Below are 19,830 nucleotides of genomic sequence, written 5' to 3'. Positions count from 1 at the left end.
CCCTTCCCCCCCCCCCCCCCCCCCCGCTCTCATGTGTGTGCTGTCTCTCTCACAAAATAAATACATGAAATCTTCAGAACGATTTTTTAAAAATTCTAAAATTTCTGCATATTTTGTAAAATTTATTTTTATTAATTTAGTTTAAGGATTTTATTTATGTATCTGAGAGAGAGCAAGAAAGATCACAGAGGGAGGAAGAAGCCGACTCACTGCTGAGCAGGTAGCCCAATGCAGGGCTCGATCCCAGGACCCTGAGATCATGACCTGAGCTGACCGGGAGGCAGATGCTTAACCGACTGAGTCACCCAGGCTTCCCTTAAACTAGGACATTTACCGTGTGACTAATCCTTGAAATCCTTAAGATGAACCGGGCGCTGCAACAGCTGCCCTCTTGGGTTTAGGTGCTGTTCCTTCATAGAATCCAGGCCTGAATCTGCAGTATACAATTTTTAGGTGCCTCAGTCCACTGGTCGAGTGGTATTTTAGCTTTGCCACTCCAGTTACCCTTTCTTTTCCACTTGACAGGGTAGCCACATTTGCCACAGGTGACTTTTGAAAGTGATAGGCCTTAGAGCCACAGTGGCAACGCAGTGAGGGTGTCTTATTGTGATGCTTTTCAAATGATGAAGCCCCCTTCGTCCTCTCCTTTCTGCCGCCGAGACCAAAGACTAAAATTGTTCCATCTTTACCAATGAAACTACTCTTTTATGAATTACTCCTTTTCTAGTTAAATGGCATAATAAGTCAAAGAGGAGAAAAAACTGGCTTGAGAGTCAAGATGTTGAAAATCACTGTAAGTTGCCTAAGAAAGGAAAGATTATTTTACGAAAACAATTTTTGAAGATATATTTCATGTCTCAAAGCAAAACAGCACTATGTGAATGTGTTTCAGGAAATTTGCAACAAGCTTATATGTAATTGTAAATTGTAGTTAAATATAACCTAGTTAGGACACAGGTATCCTATTGTAATACTTATTTCTGTTCAAATTCAATCGTGTGAGAAAATGACTGAGTTACCTCTGTTTGGAAAGTTTCGAAAGACGATCTTTGTGGGCAGGAAGTTTGGGGTGGGATAGAGTCTTGGCTCACTGTGAAAGGCCCCAACGGGATGGGCATAAATGGTATTCTATTACCAGGATTTGACAGGAGCAGGAGTCAGCTCTGGAGAGTAAGTACACTTCATGCCATCACTCTACTCTTCATTATAGCTCAAGTTCAAATTCCCCAACATCCTGTACTTAGACCAATAGTGACAGGTGCAAAGAATCCAGGTAAAGGCAGAATAAAAAGAAGAGGACTAGATGGGGCACCTGGCTGGCTCAGTTGGTAGAGCATGTAACTCTTGATCTGGGGATGGAGAGTTTGAGCCCCACATTGGGTTTAGAGATTACTTGAAAAAAAAAAAGAGGACTAGAAATAGTTTGCTCAGAGTGCAGTAAGATTTCTAGAGATCTAAACACTTGAAAGAGGTAGATATTACTCTTTATGTTTAATTCATAGTATCAAAATAAGTATACACTCATACTACACTAGCAAATATTGCTGCTTCATAGTAGTTTTTTCATCAACATTGTGAACTTATATGGAAGTCAAAAGTCTGATGGTACCTAACTAATACTAATCTTTCTTTCTTGTGGTTTTATTAAGAGCTAGTGTTTTCCTCACCCTTACAAATTTTCTCATTCTCAGTTTCTATTCCAAAGTTCCCATGTTGGAGGAGTATCACAATCAAATTAAACAGGTGTCTCCAAAGCCAAAATAGATCACTACAGGGAGCAGTTAGGGACTCTAATAGAGTCTGACCAAGAGGAAGAGTTTATATTAAAGAGGAGAGGAGTAAGAATTTTAAAGAGCAAAAATTGAGGAGAGAATATTGGATGCTTTCCCTTTTTTCTTTTGCTGGTTGAGGATTTATTTCCTAGAATTATCATATCCACCCGAAACACACACACACAACACACACACACACACACAACACACACACAAAGAAAACCCCCCAAAAACTCCTGTAAATCATTAAATCTCCCAGACAAGAGTTGGTATTAGATATCCAATGAGATTTTTATTTATTGATTTGTTCGACAGAAATAGAGACAGCCAGTGAGAGAGGGAACACAAGCAGGGGGCGTGGGAGAGGAAGGAGCAGGCTCATAGTGGAAGAGCCTGATGTGGGGCTCTATCCCATAACGTCGGGATCACGCCCTGAGCAGAAGGCAGACGCTTAACCACTGTGCCACCCAGGCGCCCCTAGATATCCAATGAGATTTAAGTTTTGAACAACTAAGATACAAAGGGAAGTATTGAAGAAGATGAAAAGGAATAGAGAGAGTGAATTAGAACAGAAAAAAAAAAAGAAAGAAAAGTAATCTCAATAGAAAGATACAGAAGAGAGCATTTTCAGGAAGAAGAGAATATATTTTTTGCATTGTTTTAAAGAGTTAGTTCCAAATGCTATAAACTAAAATTGCACACAGCTGTTTGGTTTCCTCTCCAGGGGTCTTCATTGGAAAGATGAACATCTTCCAGTGGCCAGAAAGCCTTCCACAGTTGATTCTTTTTTTTTTTTTTTTTTTTAAAGGAAGCTCCACACCCAGCGTGGGACATGTGCTCACAATGGGGAGATCCAGAAATGTATGCTTTACCAACTGAGCCAGCCAGGAGCCCACCAGTTAATTCTATTTCTGAGGTGAGTTCAGAGTGTTTACAGATTTCTATGCATGTTTCTTACATTTTACCAGATTCCAATTCTTATATGCTTAATTAAAGAGGAGAGTTGGAACACCACTAGACTCAATGTCAGAACAATGGGGATTTTTTCAACCAGAATTGTATAGAAGAAAGAGCTCTCGATTGAGTATAAGGAGACTCAGGTTTTGATTTTAGCTTTGCCACTAACTAGATGAATTAGTTTGAGAAAGGTGATTAATCTCTCTGATTCTCATTTGTAAAATGAGTGGGGTTGAAATGGGTAATTTCTAGTACTTCTTTCCAGTTCTTTTTAATCTATCAGACAATCTTTTTAAGTTCTTTAACCAAAAGTATACCAATTTGCTTATCTTTAGAGAAACATTAAAAACTTACCTTAATGATGAAAGAACAGTTCAGAAAAAAAAATAGAAGCAAAACAAACACAACAAAGTCTTTGAGAAGCTGTAACTTTTATATAAAATCAAAATATGTTGAAATAATCAGGTTTTTTTTTAAACCTGCTTTTTAAATTTCCCAGTAATTGCTTCTCCCCTCTCAACATCCCCTTTACCGATGCAACATTTGCCAGGTCCTAAATCCAGTCTCACATAGGAGAGGGTTAAGTCACAGTCAATCCCCTATCTTGCCCTTAGTTCTCTTAATGAAAAGAAAGACAACCTAGACTGTATCTTCACCTCGGCATGACGAGATATGTTTAAAAAAAAGAGGGTATGTCTGCACAAGCAGTGTTGTCAAGGAATGGATATTGTAAACTAACTTCATTTACAGGCTATAGAACTTAGCGGTGACACTATCATACAACTATTCAGAATCGTGGAATTATGATTCACGTAAGTTCTTTGGCTATTATATGTCATAAGGAAGCTCAAGTGAGCCTGACAGGTAACCTTATCTTAATGGGTTACCACAGATGGATGTGTGGTTCAGATTGCAAGGCCAAGACTTTTTCACAATGGGTTTGTGGAGAATTATTCAGGCTCCCTGTCTAGGAGCACTTGGCTGGCTCAGTTGGAAGAGCACGTGACGCTTGAGCTCAGGGTTGTGTTTCAGCTCCACGTTGGGGGTAGAGATTACTTAAAATAATAATAATAATAATAAGCTTAAAAAATTAAACTTCTCCTCATCCAGAATATTTGTACAACTCTGTCTGGTAGCCAACAGCCACACTGAGCACTTTATTTTTTTTTTTAAGATTTTATTTATTTATTCGACAGAGATAGAGACAGCCAGCGAGAGAGGGAACACAAGCAGGGGGAGTGGGAGAGGAAGAAGCAGGCTCATAGCGGAAGAGCCTGATGTGGGGCTTGATCCCATAATGCCGGGATCACGCCCTGGGCCGAAGGCAGACGCTCAACCGCTGTGCCACCAAGGCGCCCCCACACTGAGCACTTTAAATGTGGCAAGTCCAAATTGAGAGGTGCTGTAAGTTTAAAATACACACCAGAGTTTTAAAACAGTACTGAAAGAAAAAAAAAAAGAATGTAAAATAGATAATTAATAACTTTATATTGGTTAAATGTTGAAAATACATATTTTGGATATGTCAGGTTAAGGAAAATGTATTAAAATCAGTTTAATCTGTTTCTTTTTTTTAATGTTTTTTTATTATATTAGTCACCATACAGTACATCCCTGGTTTCTGATGTAAAGTTTGATGACTCATTAGTTGCGTATAACACCCAGTGCACCATGCAATACGTGCCCTCCTTACTACCCATCACCAATCTTAATCTGTTTCTTTTTATTTGTTTATTGTGGCTGGCAGAAATTTTAAAATTACATCTATGTCTTGTATTTGGGGCTCAAGTTATATTTCAGTTAAGCAGTGCTAGTCTAGACCAACAGCTCCTTTGATACAGGGACCATTCTGGTCTTGATCTGCATGATATCCTTAGCACCTAATGTGAATGGCCTATAAATGTGTTGGTGCATTATTAGTGAAAGCCAAACAGAGACTTAAAGTTAGGCTCTCTCCTCCCCTGGAAGGAGAAGAACATTGCTGGAGACCATGACAAATCTTTCCTCTCTGATTCCTCTACTTTTTTATTCCAAACTGACCATTTTCCCCCCTCCCACTGTTTTAGCATCAATCCGGTTTAGAAGAACATTGTTTTTCAGTCTCAGATATGCTAATATATCAATGCTTATATATTTTAAAGCACTAGTTCCTTGAGTGGCTTAAACTCTCCTTAATCTCCTTTAATCAATTGTATTTTCCTCCCAACAGTGAAATGCTAGATAGTCTCTTGGCAACTCAGAATCATCCTTAGCTTCTTCAAAGGCAGGAACGGTATTTCCCAGCATTTCCATCCCTTTATGGTTCCAGGTTGGAATCTGTCAATGAGACTAGTTCAAGATTTAGTTCAAGATTTCGAAGGCAGAAGAGAAGGATGTCATTGTCTTCCAGTTAGTGACAGGAAGATGCTTGCACAGATGGAGGTTCAAAGCTGCTTACAGATAAACTCCTTGAGGAACTCTAGCGTCTATGTTGCTGATTAAGATAGCTGGTATAGGGTGGACACATGTGGGAAGTTAGGGGAGTTTAGACTTAAGGGGCTTCTTCCTTGCATGGGCCCTTTCAAGACTGGGAGAGTGGCATTGGTAATTCTGTATCCATTATTTTTTTCTTAAAGACAGGTGTCTAAATTGCATAAGCTTTAAGTCTTCCCAAAGCGGCTGTAGCCTTGAATGGTTGAGAGTCTCCTAGAGATCCTGTAACTCTCATGGTTTTGAGAGGGTTCCCCAGAACCACTGGCTTTGGGGCTGGATTTGTTATCTTCAATGGAGCTTCGTGGATTTTCTCTCTCTTCCCTCAACCCTCCAGCCCTTCCAGAAGTTATGGAAGCTCTAAGTCCCTTCATACTAGGAACAGACTGGCTTTTATTTTCATGATTGAGTCAGTCATTGCTTAAAAATGTTTGCTGCCAACAATTAGATTACAATTCGTTTTTTGTTTGTTCCACTTAATCTCAAATTTAAGAAGTGACATTTTCTTTTCTTTCTTTCTTTTTTTTTTCCAGAAATGACATTTTCTTCCAAAGGAAATGATAGTGAAAAAATTATTTAACATCACTTGGAAAAAAAAAAAAACTTAGTGCAAACTTCATTTTGGGCCACATTGGCACATAGTGTGTGCTTAGTGAATACATGCTAAGTGAATGTGTGAATTAATGAGTGAGTGAAGGAAGGGAAGACTCTGTGTGCCTCTGTATCCAAGTTGCTCTCTAGTTATGATAATTAAAACAACATAGATCTTGGGGTGCCTGGGTGACTCAATCGCTTAAACGTCCAACTCGATTTCGGCTCTGGTCATGATCTCAGGGTCGTGAAATAAAGCCCCAATTCGGGCTCCGTGCTCAGCATGGAGGAGTCTGCCTGAGATTCTATCTCTCTCTGTGTCCCTCTGCCTCTCCTCCTGCTTTTGCATGCAGACTCTCTCTAAAATAAATAAAAATCTTAAAAAAACAACAACATAGATTTTGTTTGTTCTAATCAATTCTCTCTAGATTTATTTAGCACAATACCAAGAATTACCAGCTGCTCACTGCTTTTTCTTGGATGAAAATGATGAATAGTTTTGGGAGCCATTCCAACACAAAATTCTAGGAAATCCCAGGATGCATCTGTAAGTATTTTAGGATCTTCCAGAGGTTGGAGACCCCACCTGTTAATTAGGAATTATTTTCCAAGGGTGAATATATATACAGGTTTCCCCTGCTATTATATGTAGAGTGTTCCATGAACCCGAAATGGCATAAAAACACAATTACCATTTATTTATTTGGAAAAAATTTTGAGCATTCCCAGACCCAAAAAATAACCTCTCTTGGGCTTTTATGATACCTTAGGACACATCTTGCTAACAGATGCACAAAATAAATCAAGATAAAACGCAGATGCTCACAGACACAGTTCAAGGCTATGGCAGCTTGATACTGAGATGCTGAGTGTGGCTCCTGGGGAAAAAGTTTGGCAGGGCCATGCTCACTGCCAGGGTGCCAGGGTGCACACTGCTCTATGATGACTTGCCATGAAACAAGTTCTGAACATTATCTTTGCTTTTTGCCTTTTTTTTTTTCAATAAAAGCAAAATCCTCTTTGGATTTCTTTCTGTTAGTTGAAAGCAGGTACTAATGGAGTTCTTTTGTGAAAGTGAAATGGCTTAACATGAATTTTTGAAAAGCGGGGCGTACCTGCATATATTTTTAAAAAGGGCTTGACTATTAGAATGGAGTTTGAAGAATTCAAGCCCTCTCTTTTCATGCAATCCAATTCTATATGGTTAACAGCAATGATAATAACTTTGTAGGATAAGAAAGTCAATGGCCAGTCCTTGCCAGAAGCAATCATCCTTATCATGTAACGACTAGCATCTCTAAAATTAAGAAATACTTTAACCATGCTAAGTATTTGACCAGGATTTTTAAAAACACCCACATTAACATTACCACATGCTCCATATTGAAGTCAAACTAAAATATGAACCTAACATTTAGGTGTTTGTGATTTTTAAAACATAGACGTACATGGGAAAGTTAAAAAAAGTCCGTATTTTGCAATTTTTTCCTAAGAATTTATTTTCTTTAATCTGTATTTTTTCATGAATGAAGAAAGTAATAAGGCTGGATAGTTAACACACTTGATAATGAGTGTGTTGATAAGTTTGGAAAATTTTGGTCTTTTTGTTCATTTGTTTTCATTTAGCAAACATTTACAGTGTTCTAGGTCAATGCTAGGTACTGTCTTAGCCAGTAGGGATACCATGGTGAATTACACTTGGTAGCAACCCTCTTAATGTAGCCACAGGACAGAAGATTCCAGGAGAAAACAATCGGTAATTGATTCAGGAGACTAGGAAATGAAGAAAATGAACTTTTGTTGGACCAGACACGAGTTAACATATGATAATCTCATCTCCTTTCCATAGTGCTTTCGAGAAACTCTCAAAGGAGGAAACACCCTCTCTGACATTGCTCACCTGGCCTAAGTGAACTCTCTCCATAAAGAGCAGTACTAGAATCTATACCTAGGTCTGTCTGGACTGTAGGCAAAGAACGCCGAATACTCCTAAATTCCAAATAGGAGCTGGGTACAGGTCACACATAGTCCCTCTGGCTATGTGTTTAGCGTAATCCAGTGCATTCTCTAAAGGCCATGTGGACCCTTCGAACTGGGAATACGTTTATTGGCTGATCTGTTTCTCTGGACCTCTCATCCCTGAAGCTAAGAGGGCTCAGTTGCTTAAGCTTTCACGAGTTGAGAGATGCAACTACAGCAGAAGGTAGGATGTGAATTTATTCAGTTTCTTCCCCCAAGTATAGCATTAAATACACATTAACAGCCCATTATTTGTTGCCGTTAAATTGTCGTAAACTCCGATGTTTACACTGATTCTCTGACGTTTGCACTTCAATTTCCTTACCTGTGGGTTATAGATAAAATTATCCTTAAATTATCGCTTAGGACTAAGCCGCCAAGTAGAGTTAAGATTTTCATTCTCAATTGTTGTGTCAGTAGTTTCTGGTACTTCATAAACGTTGAATGAATAAATATAAAGGGTTTAAGAACAAGTGTTTGGGGGAGAGAAGCGCCGCGTAATTTGGAGCCCCTCTTTTACTTCGCCCAAAGGTCAGTTTCAGGTGTCTAGATGTCGCGAGGAAGGAGTCCCTTGGCCCCGCTCCAACAAAGGGCCAGCGGCGCCTGCTGCTCAGCAGAGTCCGAACTGCAATGCAAAGCTCAGAGCTACCCTCGCTTCCCTCGGCTCTCCAGCCCGGCCTCTGCGCTCCACTCCCGGGCGGATTGGTGGCTTGGAAAGGGCATCGGGCGCCTTTAAATGCTAATGAGAGTCGTGCCCAACTCTGAAGCCAACTTTCCCCACCCTCTTCCCTCGCCCGCCCTTCCCTCCCCGGCCGGTGCGCCGCCTAGAAAAACTTGTGTGGGGCCATTTTTGGGGCAGTAAGATCGAGCGAGGAGCCCAAGAGCGAGCGCGCAGCCCGAGAGCTCGAGCCGCCTCCGCCGCGAGACCCCACCTCGGCCGCCGCAGCCTGCGCCGCGAGATCCGCACCGGCCTCCCCGAGAGCGAGCCCCGGCCGCCGCGACCACCAGCCGCGCTAACCGCCGACCAACCGCCACCGAGGTGCCCGAGTGAGAGCAGAGGAGGCGGCATGAGCGAGGCGGGCGAGGCCACCACCACCACCACCACCACCACCCTCCCGCAGGCTCCGGCGGAGGCGGCCGCCGCGGCCCCCCAGGACCCCGCGCCCAAGAGCCCGGTGGGCAGCGGCGCGTCCCAGGCCGCGGCCCCTGCGCCCGCCGCCCTCGTCGCAGGAAACCCCGGTGGGGACGCGGCCCCCGCAGCCACGGGCACCGCGGCCCCCGCCTCTTCAGCCCCCGCGGGGAGTGAAGACGCGGAGAAAAAAGTTCTCGGTGAGTCAGGCCGCGGAGGGTGGGGGCTGCTCCGAGTGGGGCTGGCGGCCGCGGGCGGCCGAGCACGTGGGGGCAGCTCCCGCTGCAGGTCCTACCGGGGCGGCAGAGTGACAGGACGCGTCCCCAGAGCCTGTGGCCGGAGCCCGGCCGCCCTGCAGAGGCTCCCGGGTGAGCTCGGGGCGCCCTGCGCTCCTGACTGCCCCCTGCGCGCCTCTGCCGGTCCCGGGCCAGCAAGTTGGGGTCTTAACTTTTGTCACCTAGGCGCGGATACTGTCACATATCCCGTCGTGGCGAATACCTCGGTCCAAAGAGGAAAGGAGCGACGGTCTGGGAGGGGGTACCCAGAGTAGGGATGGATGTGGATGTAGGGGAGGGACAGACACGTGGGACGGGGACTGTGGAGTCCTCGCCTGGGATCTAGGTGAGGGGAGGATTTCCTTCGGGGAAGAGTGGGGGCTAGCGGCACAGGGAGGGCAAGGTGGAAAGGCTTCTTGCTGAGAAGGCTCAGGTGTCTGTCCCGGACGCCCTTCCCACATGGGCACGGGAAAGACGCCATGCTTCTGTCGGCCACATGCCGGCTAAGAGGTGTTGCAATCCTCTCCGGGAAACTTGGGTCTCGGTCCCCACGTCCTCCCTCCCTCCCCCCCTCCCTCTGCCCACTGCTGCAAAGAACCATTCAGTGTTTACCAGTCGCTTACGCGTTGTCTTCTTCCCGGACTGTGGGAATGCACTTGGTGCAGCAGCTGAGAAAACTTGGTCGATAGGGTGGGTCTGACGTTTGTTCAAAACATCCTTATCTTGGGACTTGTAACTTAGGAAAACAGGTGGTGAAGATGAGACGTTCAGGTTGGTGGGCAGAGCAGAAGAAAGGGTTTCTGTGCTCATTGTTGGTTTTGTCGCCTGTTTCAGCGTTCTCCCGGCTGAACTAACGCCCTGTGTGAGGCTTTAAGCGGGTTTACAAAGCAGGTGGGTGGTGAATAAACTCTCTGAAGGGTGTGTGCCTATGTCATTCACTCTCTTTTTTTAAACAGGAAAGTTAGGAGATGGTGTAGGGTGCTTCACTGCAATTTCCAGTATTTTGGTTGGGGCGTGTTTGATCTCTCCGAGGCTTGCCTAGAAAATTGAAGGAATAACGTGAAGAAAGTGTCATAAAATTCCAAGTGTAGTACAGTAATTCCGTGTTGCCCCCCTTGACAGTCCTGTTTTCTTCCAGGGCTTTTACTCAGTTACTGGGGGACGACATGCTAAATGTAACCTGTGTAGGTTAAGAAACAAAATTGCCCTCATTTTGCTGGACTAAAAGTTACTTCAGTTTAGTCACTGTTGTATTGCCGTAGTGTTTCCAACAGGCGTTTCTGGGAACACTTCCATGCAGAATGCCTGAGAGAGCCAGCCTTGGGTTATCCAAAGCAGTGTGAAGGTATATTCTTAATATTTGTAACTTGTTTTTGTATACAGGAAGGTTTGCAGGTTTTCACTTGATCCTTGCACCCTTCTGGATCTGAACTGCTGGATTTGAAGCTGAAGCAAATATCTTTAAAGATGAAAGGAACAGATAAATTAACTTTTCTTAACCACCAGCTGCTATTAAGCTTCTGCCACATCCCAGGTGATGGTTCTGGAGGTCTTTCATCTTTCCACTGTAACTCCAACTCTTAAAATGAAGGGCAGCCTTCTACATGACATTTTGACACTGTTTGTCCCTGTCCAGTGTATTCTGCCATCTTGTTCCCTTTGCCAGGCAAACACATGGGTGCCTAAAATGTGCCAGGCACAGTGCTGACTGAAATGGAATTCTGGTTTTTGGATTCTCCCATTCTAGTTCCTGCAAACAATCTTTAACTTCAGTGGATAGACATAGGCCAGAGAAAGTAGCTTACCTGAGTGAAAGAAAACTCTCCTGAGAAACATCCTGGAAGCCATATGGTCTTTCTCTGTACCCCCACTTCCTCTGTGTATGTGAGTGAGTTTACGGTTTTAAAGCAAGAGGGTGCATGAATGTTCAATCCTGTGACATTGTTGGGTATATTTGTGGAATTAGGACATTTTAAAAAACTACTTTGGGAAGTAAAAACGGCCTTCAGCCTGGATTGAAGTTAGACTTGAAAATTTCATCTTTTTTCTTATTATATTAGCGTCGCCTTTCTAATCAAGATTGTTCCTTTGACAGTGCTAGACATTAACTATATGAAAATGAATCAAAGAGTTCCTATCTTTATATTTTCCCAGGTCATTAATTTTGGGGCAAATGAGAGGAGGCACAAAAAGCCTGTCATTTGAAATAATGTGTGACTTAAAAGCATATGATTTATCAAAAATAAGCCTCTTCTGTGTACGTTTAGATCTCGTACATGTTTTTTTTTTCTTCTTTGACCTGTTGCTCTAATTAGAATGGCCTAAAACTGAAGATTCCAATGGTTCAGTCTCTTAACTGGAGAGATGGTTGTTACTTGGACATAGAGCTGGAAATTGCCCTGTCAGTGGTGGGCTGAATGACTTTGGAGGCATAATGAGTTGTTCTTTTTTTTTTTTTTTTCTTCCTTTTTACAAAGACAGCTAAAGTACTTCCTTAAGCATATCAATATAGCAGAACTGTGGACAGCATCTGCCCACAACAAAGCAAGTGCTAATTACTATTTTAGTCTTGAATTTAAAAATTGAATCCTTATTGTTTATCCTTGGAAATTATCAACTATATATCTCAGAGAGAGGCAGCATGGATTAATGTTGTTACTTTCATTCTCTACTAAGCTTTTTTTTTTTTTTTATAAACTGTACTCTTATTATCATATTTCCTGTTTCATTGAGTCTTGGTAATTGCTTTATGTATTTCCTGAATTTATATGTAGGCATTTCCTAGAGGTTCTGAATTTAGCATTCACAATTGATTCAAAGGAGTCTTCTCAAGTCATGCTTGATGGCTGACATATAAATCTCTGAAGTACAAGTTATATGACCATATTATTTGTTTATATTCCTTCTCTTGAGTTCTGTTGAAGTCTGGTGTTGTACAGAAATCATCCTACTCATGATGGAAAGTCGAGACAATCAGGTTAAAGAGGGGGATTTTGTAAAAAAAAAATGCTGAGTTTGACTCTCACCAACTGCAGAGAGTAGGGTAAACAATGAAACAGAAGCCCAAATTCATCACTATGGTTTGGAAAGGCCTGTTACATCATGTCTCGGGGTGGTGAGTACAGACTGGGATCGAGACAGCATCAGTTCTATTATTACTCTTGACTCCTCTGATAGGCCCCCATCTGGCAACTAGACAAGTTACTTTATGTCTTTGTAGATTAGCTACAAAACAGTAGCTTTGCAGGAGCTACGGTTTCACTTACCAAAGTTTGCCTTATATGTTAAAGTGTGAAAGTGATGTGTTAGGGTCATTGGTACTTAACCTTGTTCATCTATCTACCTTCTTTTTCACTGTGACCCTTCTTTTGCTCTTAGAAAAATTTTCAGCATTTAAACTTTGATTTTAAAGAGTATTTTTGTTTTTTTTCCTTGAACAGTGTTTCCCAATTTTGATTATTGCAGAATTGTATAAACTTAGGACCACTCTGTATCTTATGACTTTACTGAAAAGTTTAACAGGAAGAGAGGTTTAGTCTTCTGAAAAGTATTTTCCTGTGATGTCTTCCCTTGCTCCATTTTCTTTTCCGAATGTATTTTAGAATTAAGCCTTTAATGGTTTCCTCAGGTATCTTTAGACTTTATATAATGCTATCAAGACCTTAGTGATACTAGCTTTATCTCTTTGTAGGTCAGATACTAATTTATCTGCTTAATCTTATTTTAGCCACCAAAGTCCTTGGCACTGTCAAATGGTTCAACGTCAGAAATGGATATGGATTTATAAATCGGTATGTGTGTGTATCTCTGTACATGTTTTAAATGCATGCTTACTTTTGCGGCACCAGTAGTTTATAAATCCTTTACCATATTTTTTAAATGGCTTATGTAAGTTTTTTTTTTGTTTTGTTTTTAATTGATAACTGGAGTAAGTTTTAAGATTTGTAAGCACTGTCAACATTCTCATTTCTAAGCTACTGGTTATTAAAATTAATTAAAATGCTCTTCCAGAATACTGATAAATCACTTATTTTATAAAATTCAGTCATTAAAAGAAAAAAGGTGAAGGAGATAAATGAGAAATGGGAAGGGCCTTAGAATAATTGGGACCATATCCATAATTTCACAGATGGAGAAATGAAGTCTTAGACTGGTTAAGCAACTTTCCTAAGGTCACACAACTAGTGAGTAATTCAGCTGGATCTGTAACCCAGGTCTGGTCCAAGTCCTGTGTAGAAAGTATAGTGTTTTCTTTAAATGAAGGTAACTTCTAACCATATAAAAATGAGAACACAACTGCAGGCTGTTGGGAGTATGATGATGTTTTTACATGATATTGCCATTTTCTATGCCCTCCCCTCCCCCCCTTAAGAAATTTCTTAATTTCTTCCTTATCTGATTTGGTGGGGTGGGGAGTGAGTTAGGGCAGGAAGGATGGGGGGGGTGCTGTTTTAGGTTTCAGTGTAAGGAGAGCCTAGTTCACAGCTGCGCCCTGTCCTTTTAACTGTCTTGCTTTGCTTTTACTGGGAGGGAAATCTCGGGCTCTGATTACATTCCACGTGATTTAGGAGGAGATGAGAAGGAAGGGATGTTTCTGTAGAATGTGTACACTTGGATTGAAACACTCTGGTAATAAGGAGGAATAAGACCAGTGTGTTGCAGGTTTGGAAGTTTTTCACAAGGACTGATTCCAGGCATCTGAATTAAGTTGAGAGGATAAACAAAAATTTATATTGTCTTTTTAAAGTCGTGGGATCTAAACTCATAAAAGCATCTGTTCTTTTAAGTTTTTCCATATACCTGGTACTTTTATTTGTGAACTTTTTGTCTCCCAACAGAAATGACACCAAAGAAGATGTATTTGTACATCAGGTAAGAGGGATAATAAATGTTATATTTACTACGTGAGGAGAGGGATGGCTGTAGTCTGCTGTTGTCTCTTTTCCAAAGTGAAGTCCTATAAACTATTATTCTACTCTAAATTCTTAGTGTGATTTTTATTTTTGTAAGGGAGCTCATTTCCACATTTTAAGATTGGCAGGTAAACTCTTCTGTCCCATCATATTAACTGTTTTTCGTTTTTATGTTTGTAGTAATATTCAAATGAAGTAATAATCAGACCAGTTTCTAATTTTTAAAGCCTTTGAGGCCTTCACAAAATTTTGTTTCCATGTTAGCATCTTATTTTCCTGACTTTATGGTTCCTCCTTAGTGTTTGGCTGGAACTGGCTTTTGCCTGGGTGGGTCTTGGTTAAAGCCCTTCTACCAGAGTAATTCTGACTGGAGGTAAATAAAGCACAGTGAAGCAGATGGTTAGAGTGTGTGTATCCAAGACATGAGAAAACTCCCCAATTCCCAGGATAGTCCTCACTCCTGTTAAAATGAGGCATGGTTAGCACATGTCCAGGTCAAAAGGTCCACATTCCCTTGGATTCGAAGGAAATGTAGAAAATGGGTAAAACATGGGGAATGTAGGCTTCTCTGCTACTGGTGCCTGTCTTTCTCTACATTCCTGGCCTGGGATGCTATTTATTCCGTTGTGTATCCTGGACTTGTTTTGCAATATTGGTTAAAAGAAGAAATGCCTCCCCTTGTTCTTTTTGTATATTTAATTTTCAGTGCATTGCCTCAAATACGTGGGGAGCTCTTAGTATATAACAAGAAAGGATAGAGCCAGGTACTCACACCAGTGCATTTACCTGCAGGGCTCTGTCAAGCATCTGGTTGTCTGTGTTTTAGTTTCCTTCTGTTCAGCGTTGTCTGAATTTGAGGTGGGTGTGGTGACTGGAATGGTGATATCTAAGAGTAAGCTCTCTGGTTGTGGTTTCTCTTGTTGACATTTCTGCTTGACTGGATATATATCAGTTGTACCTAGATAATCTGAATAGATTTTTTGCTGTTGTTGTTGAGATACAATGACTTTTAAAGTCATAACAGACTGAAAGAAAGTGTTGCTTGTAATACCTAGAAGTTAATAGTCCTTTTGAGTAAAGAGCTCTGTGTTTGGTGACTGCTCCAGTAAAAGGACCTCCCAAGTTTCTGTACTGGTCGCCAGCATCATTAGCCTGCAAGTATATGACCTGATTCCAGCCCCCATGAGGTTGTGTGGTGAGTCACCTCAATGTGTTGAGGCCTGCCCAGTTTAACAGGAAAAAGGGAACGAGCCGGCAGGGAGGGGCTGTTTTTGGAATGGCTGAATGTTCTAACTGTGGGTGCATATATCCTGTCCTGAGCTGCCTTTCTTCCTCTGTGGGTGAGGTCTCTGCCCTATTGGCTCATTTTTTTCCCTCCTCCCTCCCACTCAGAGTAAGGGAAGGGCTGGATTACACATGCCTAATCGCTTTGTAAAATAAGGTTGACCTAGTTCCACAGAAACTCGGAGCCCCTTTAACTATTTAGAGATACCAACTAAAGAAATGGGAATTCGTTGGCAGAAATTATTCTCTCCCTTCCACTGCCTGAGAAAGGGAGGCCTTTTCGTGGGCAGGTATTTAGGTGCTGGTGTCTCATGCAGCATAACATCCTCATTAACCTTTTAATGCATCATCGGGGAATGTGTAGGGATGAGTGAGATATGAATGGTGTGATGGGGAAAATTCTGAATAAATATAGATACAGTGCAGGGATATAAATTTCCCCTACCCACTCCCCCTTTACTTTCCCCACCAGGCTGTATCTTTAGGTCTTCAGCTAAATCACTGACCAGCCTCATGTTTTCTTATCCATAAAATGGGGGGATATGGGGAAGAGGCCAGATTATGATTATCAGTAATGTTTCATTCCTGAAGTAATTTTGTGTATTCGATCAGAAAATATTTATCCCTCTGGCATTTTTAAATTCCTTTTTTCTATTCTTCTTCATCCCTCCTCTCCTTCATATATTTTACAATTCCTCTTGAGGTTAGCAGTTTCTCTTGTCTATAGAAACTTCTCTACCTGAAATGTGTATTTGTGTGTTTACATAAGATTTCATGAAGGCATTCCCCCCCACCACTGATGAAGGAGGTTCAGTCTGAATCTTAAGTGCTTAAGTTTGAGGGAACTAATGGTATCCAATATCATGACGTTGTAACAGAAGTGTGTAGTAACTAAACATTGTGTTTAACCCACCCATCAAGGAGAATTTCAAAAGATAGCATGAATCAAGAAAATAACGTGGAACATAGTTTTATAGTGTTTTTTGTGTGTTTTGGAGATCCAGATTAGTGGGAGAATGATAATTTTAAAAAGTAATAATATACACAATAAACTTAAAAGGCGAAATCTGTGGCCAATATTGACGTATACTTCATTTAGAATTTTCTGTTCTCTCGACAGACTGCCATCAAGAAGAATAACCCACGGAAATATCTGCGCAGTGTAGGAGATGGAGAAACTGTAGAGTTTGATGTGGTTGAAGGAGAGAAGGTGAGAGAATGTTGTGGTTGGGTATCAAAGCATGCAGGCACATGGTTTTCTTGCATAATAAATGGTGTCTCAGCCCCTTTTGAATTAACGTTACTTTGGATTTTTGACAGGAAGAAGTGACTTTTAAGTAGAAATTTTTGATCGTTGAATATCATTATAAACATGCTTTGACTTGTTACAAAAGGGCATTTTAATTTCTCATGTAATAAATGATGAACACTGTTCAATTATGGAGGGAGAAGCTAATTTTTCAAAACTTAAAGGAGATATTTTATTTTGGTACCAAATATATATTCAGGTGTAGATTAAAATTTAACTTTTATAGTATTTTTTAAAAGTAGTCTTTGTCCCAACATGGGGCTTGAACTCACGATCCCAAGATCAAGAGTTGCATGCTTTACCAGCTGAGCCGGCCAGGGACCCATAACTTTCATAATATTAAAAACAGATAAAATTTGCTTTGGAGAAAAAGATTTCATTTTTATAAGCATAAAATTTCCATGCTGTGATTTGTAAGCACTTCTCCACAAATAATACACATTAAAGAATGTTTTAACCTCAACAAAAGAAGATTCAAAATTTTTTTGAAAAGATTTATTTATTTATTAGAGAGAGAGTATGCATGTGCACACAGAGAGGGAGAAGCAGACTCCCCACTGAGCTGGGAGCCTGATATTGGGTTTGATCCTAGGACCTGGGATCATGACCTGAGCCAAAGGCACATGCTTAACTGACTGAGCCACCCAGGCACCCCAAGAAGATTCAGATCTTTAAAAAAAGATTTATTTATTTATTTATTTGGGAGAGAGGGAGAGAGCATGCATGCACACACTGGGGGGGGGCAGGGCAGGGAGGGGGAGGGAGAGAATCTCAAGCAGAGACTCTGCTGAGTGTGAAGCCCATTGCTGGGCTCATCTCATAACCCTGAGTTTGTGTCCTGAGCCAAAATCAAGAGTCAGGCTCTTGACCAACTGAGCTACGCAGGTGCCCCAAAAAAGATTCAGATTTAACATAATCACTGTGTTTTCTCTTTGGCTTGGATTTTGAAAAGTCAGAGGTATCTTCACAGACTATGTAACAAGTTTGTTCAGATGAAGAATAATATAAGAAGCTAATGGATTATCTTGAAATTTATCTACAGAACTTTTTTTATACTGTTATATATTTGTTCCAATATTAATAATGTCCTTTATGTTTGGTTTTTAATCGATAATCTGTTATAGATATCAGTAAAACAATCTAGAATAAGAATAAAAACATTTTAAAACTATATATGGTACAGTTGCCATGGTAGCTAATGTGGTAGCTGAATTATAAACTGAGTGAATGACTAGTAAACGACTGTGTATGTGCTCTTTCCACATACATACACAGCATTCCGTGGTCCACATTTTTAATAGCTCTCAAGCTGTTCTGTTAAAAGAGGAAAATTTAATATAGAAATGCATTTAATATAGAAATTTAAATCATTTTTTTTACCGATGTGTTCCCTAGGATGTCTTACAAATCTCCTGGAGTTCCAAATCATCCGCCAGCAAATGCTGACCTGTTATGGTTTCTGTTATCCCATTGAACCCTGAAAATTTTGTGTTGTACCTCTATATGTTTTCAGAACTTGAGGTTTTACAAATTGATGTAGAATGTGAAATAGATTCTTGAATCTCGTCTGAATTTTTTATATTTTTGAAGCATTATTTTATCTGTCCATATAAGAATAAGAACGCTAAGTCTGTTTCAAGGATAATAAGAAGGTCTAAAGTGGCACTACATTTGTGGAAACTATGTCTTGCTAAATCAAGGACCCTTCTTTTCTGTTGCTGCCAAGATGGGAGAAGTTTCCCCTCACAACACCTGTGCTGGACAGACCCACTTGAGCCCGTGAATAACTATTCTCTTAGTGCCTCTTAGAATCATACAGGTTTCAATATTTTTCTTTTTTTCCATTTTTAAATAAAGGTCTTATTTATTTGAGACACAGAAAGAGAGAGAGAGAGAGAGAGAGAGCGCGCACGCACGCGTGTGCAGGAGGCAGGGGGAGGGGCAGAGAGGGAGAAGTAGGCTCCCTGCTGAGCCTGATTCAGGGCTCAGTCCCAAGACCCTGGGATCATGACCCGAGCTGAAGGCAGACGCTTAACTGACTGAGCCACCCAAGCATCCAGTTTCAACATTATTCTAAGATAACATCTCGGTTATTTTCCACTGAGGAACATTCTTCCTGGTCTAGCATTATTTCTTTTATAATCGCATTATATTTACCAGTTTATGTTTTTAAAGAGGTACATCCTACTCTTGTACTTAGTATAACCAAACAAGAAGGAAAAGTTTAGGTTGTGTGAGCAAAGAAACTGCATTTTAATCAGTACACCAAGCATCTTGCTCACCTTATTAATACCTGGGTGTGTTTTTGAGATCACGATAGGAAATGTGAGTACATTCTGCCAGTCTTTAACATTCTGACTGTCAAAGGCTGTTTCTTTTTGGGGGGGGATTAGTTCAGCTCCTTTTAATTTTGAGGCCGTCTTTGTTTTTCTTTCTCAGGGTGCAGAAGCAGCCAATGTGACTGGACCAGATGGAGTTCCTGTAGAAGGGAGCCGTTATGCTGCTGATCGGCGCCGTTTCAGACGTGGCTACTATGGCAGACGCCGTGGACCTCCCCGTAATGTATGTTGTCTCTCTTCCTAAACAGTGATTGAAAAAATTCTCACATCTAAAGTTAAGTATACATACTTGGAGCAGATAGATGTATCTTCTCTTGGAAGCACAAAATGATTTTTTTTTTTTTGGATGGGAAATTTTTAGTGCCCAGCATTTTTCCATAGCCAAAGGTCTCTTTGGACACTTGCCATTCAGAAGTTGTATCAGTTTGTATGAATTTGGCTGCAAGTAACAGACAATTATCTTTTAACAAGAAGGCTTAATTAAGATAGGCTGTGCTAGGATTGTCAAAAGGGCTTTCTCTTTTTTTGGCTCTTATATCTGGCCAGAACCTAGTCATGTGGCATTCACTGGCAAAGGGGAGTGGGATTTCCATGATTGGTATAAAGCTGTTGTTCATCTCTTGGCACTAGCACTGTTGACCTCTAAGAAAATAAGTGTTTGGTTGGCAAGGGAGAATGAGGAATAGCTTGGGAATAGGCAAAAAACACTATTGACCACAGAAATATTAATTTGCCTTGACTAAGTAACTATTTTATTTAGCATAGCATTTTCC

The 19,830-nt window shown here is 41.0% G+C and overlaps 1 protein-coding gene and 1 pseudogene across 3 annotated transcripts in view; one reads left to right on the top strand and one right to left on the bottom strand.

Annotated features, from left to right (window-relative positions):
• Window positions 1-357: 357 nt before the first annotated feature.
• Window positions 358-8,877, bottom strand: LOC105234599 (annotated as a pseudogene).
• YBX3 (Y-box binding protein 3) overlaps window positions 8,624-19,830 on the top strand; it is a 24,733-nt gene continuing 13,526 nt past the window's right edge. The window contains exons 1-5 of one of the 3 annotated variants that reach the window (XM_034645054.1): window positions 8,624-9,137; window positions 12,940-13,003; window positions 14,051-14,084; window positions 16,530-16,619; window positions 19,158-19,280. In XM_034645054.1, the coding sequence (XP_034500945.1) occupies window positions 8,876-9,137; window positions 12,940-13,003; window positions 14,051-14,084; window positions 16,530-16,619; window positions 19,158-19,280 (573 nt within the window). In that variant the 5' untranslated portion in view covers window positions 8,624-8,875. Of the gene's footprint in view, window positions 9,138-10,614; window positions 10,747-12,939; window positions 13,004-14,050; window positions 14,085-16,529; window positions 16,620-19,157; window positions 19,281-19,830 lie in introns of those variants that run through there. The other 2 variants (XM_034645056.1, XM_034645055.1) reach the window with 2 other exon arrangements.

Source organism: Ailuropoda melanoleuca, chromosome 16 (genome assembly GCF_002007445.2).
Source record: "Ailuropoda melanoleuca isolate Jingjing chromosome 16, ASM200744v2, whole genome shotgun sequence".
NCBI lineage: Eukaryota > Metazoa > Chordata > Mammalia > Carnivora > Ursidae > Ailuropoda > Ailuropoda melanoleuca.
This window is presented reverse-complemented; position numbering and strand designations above follow the sequence as displayed.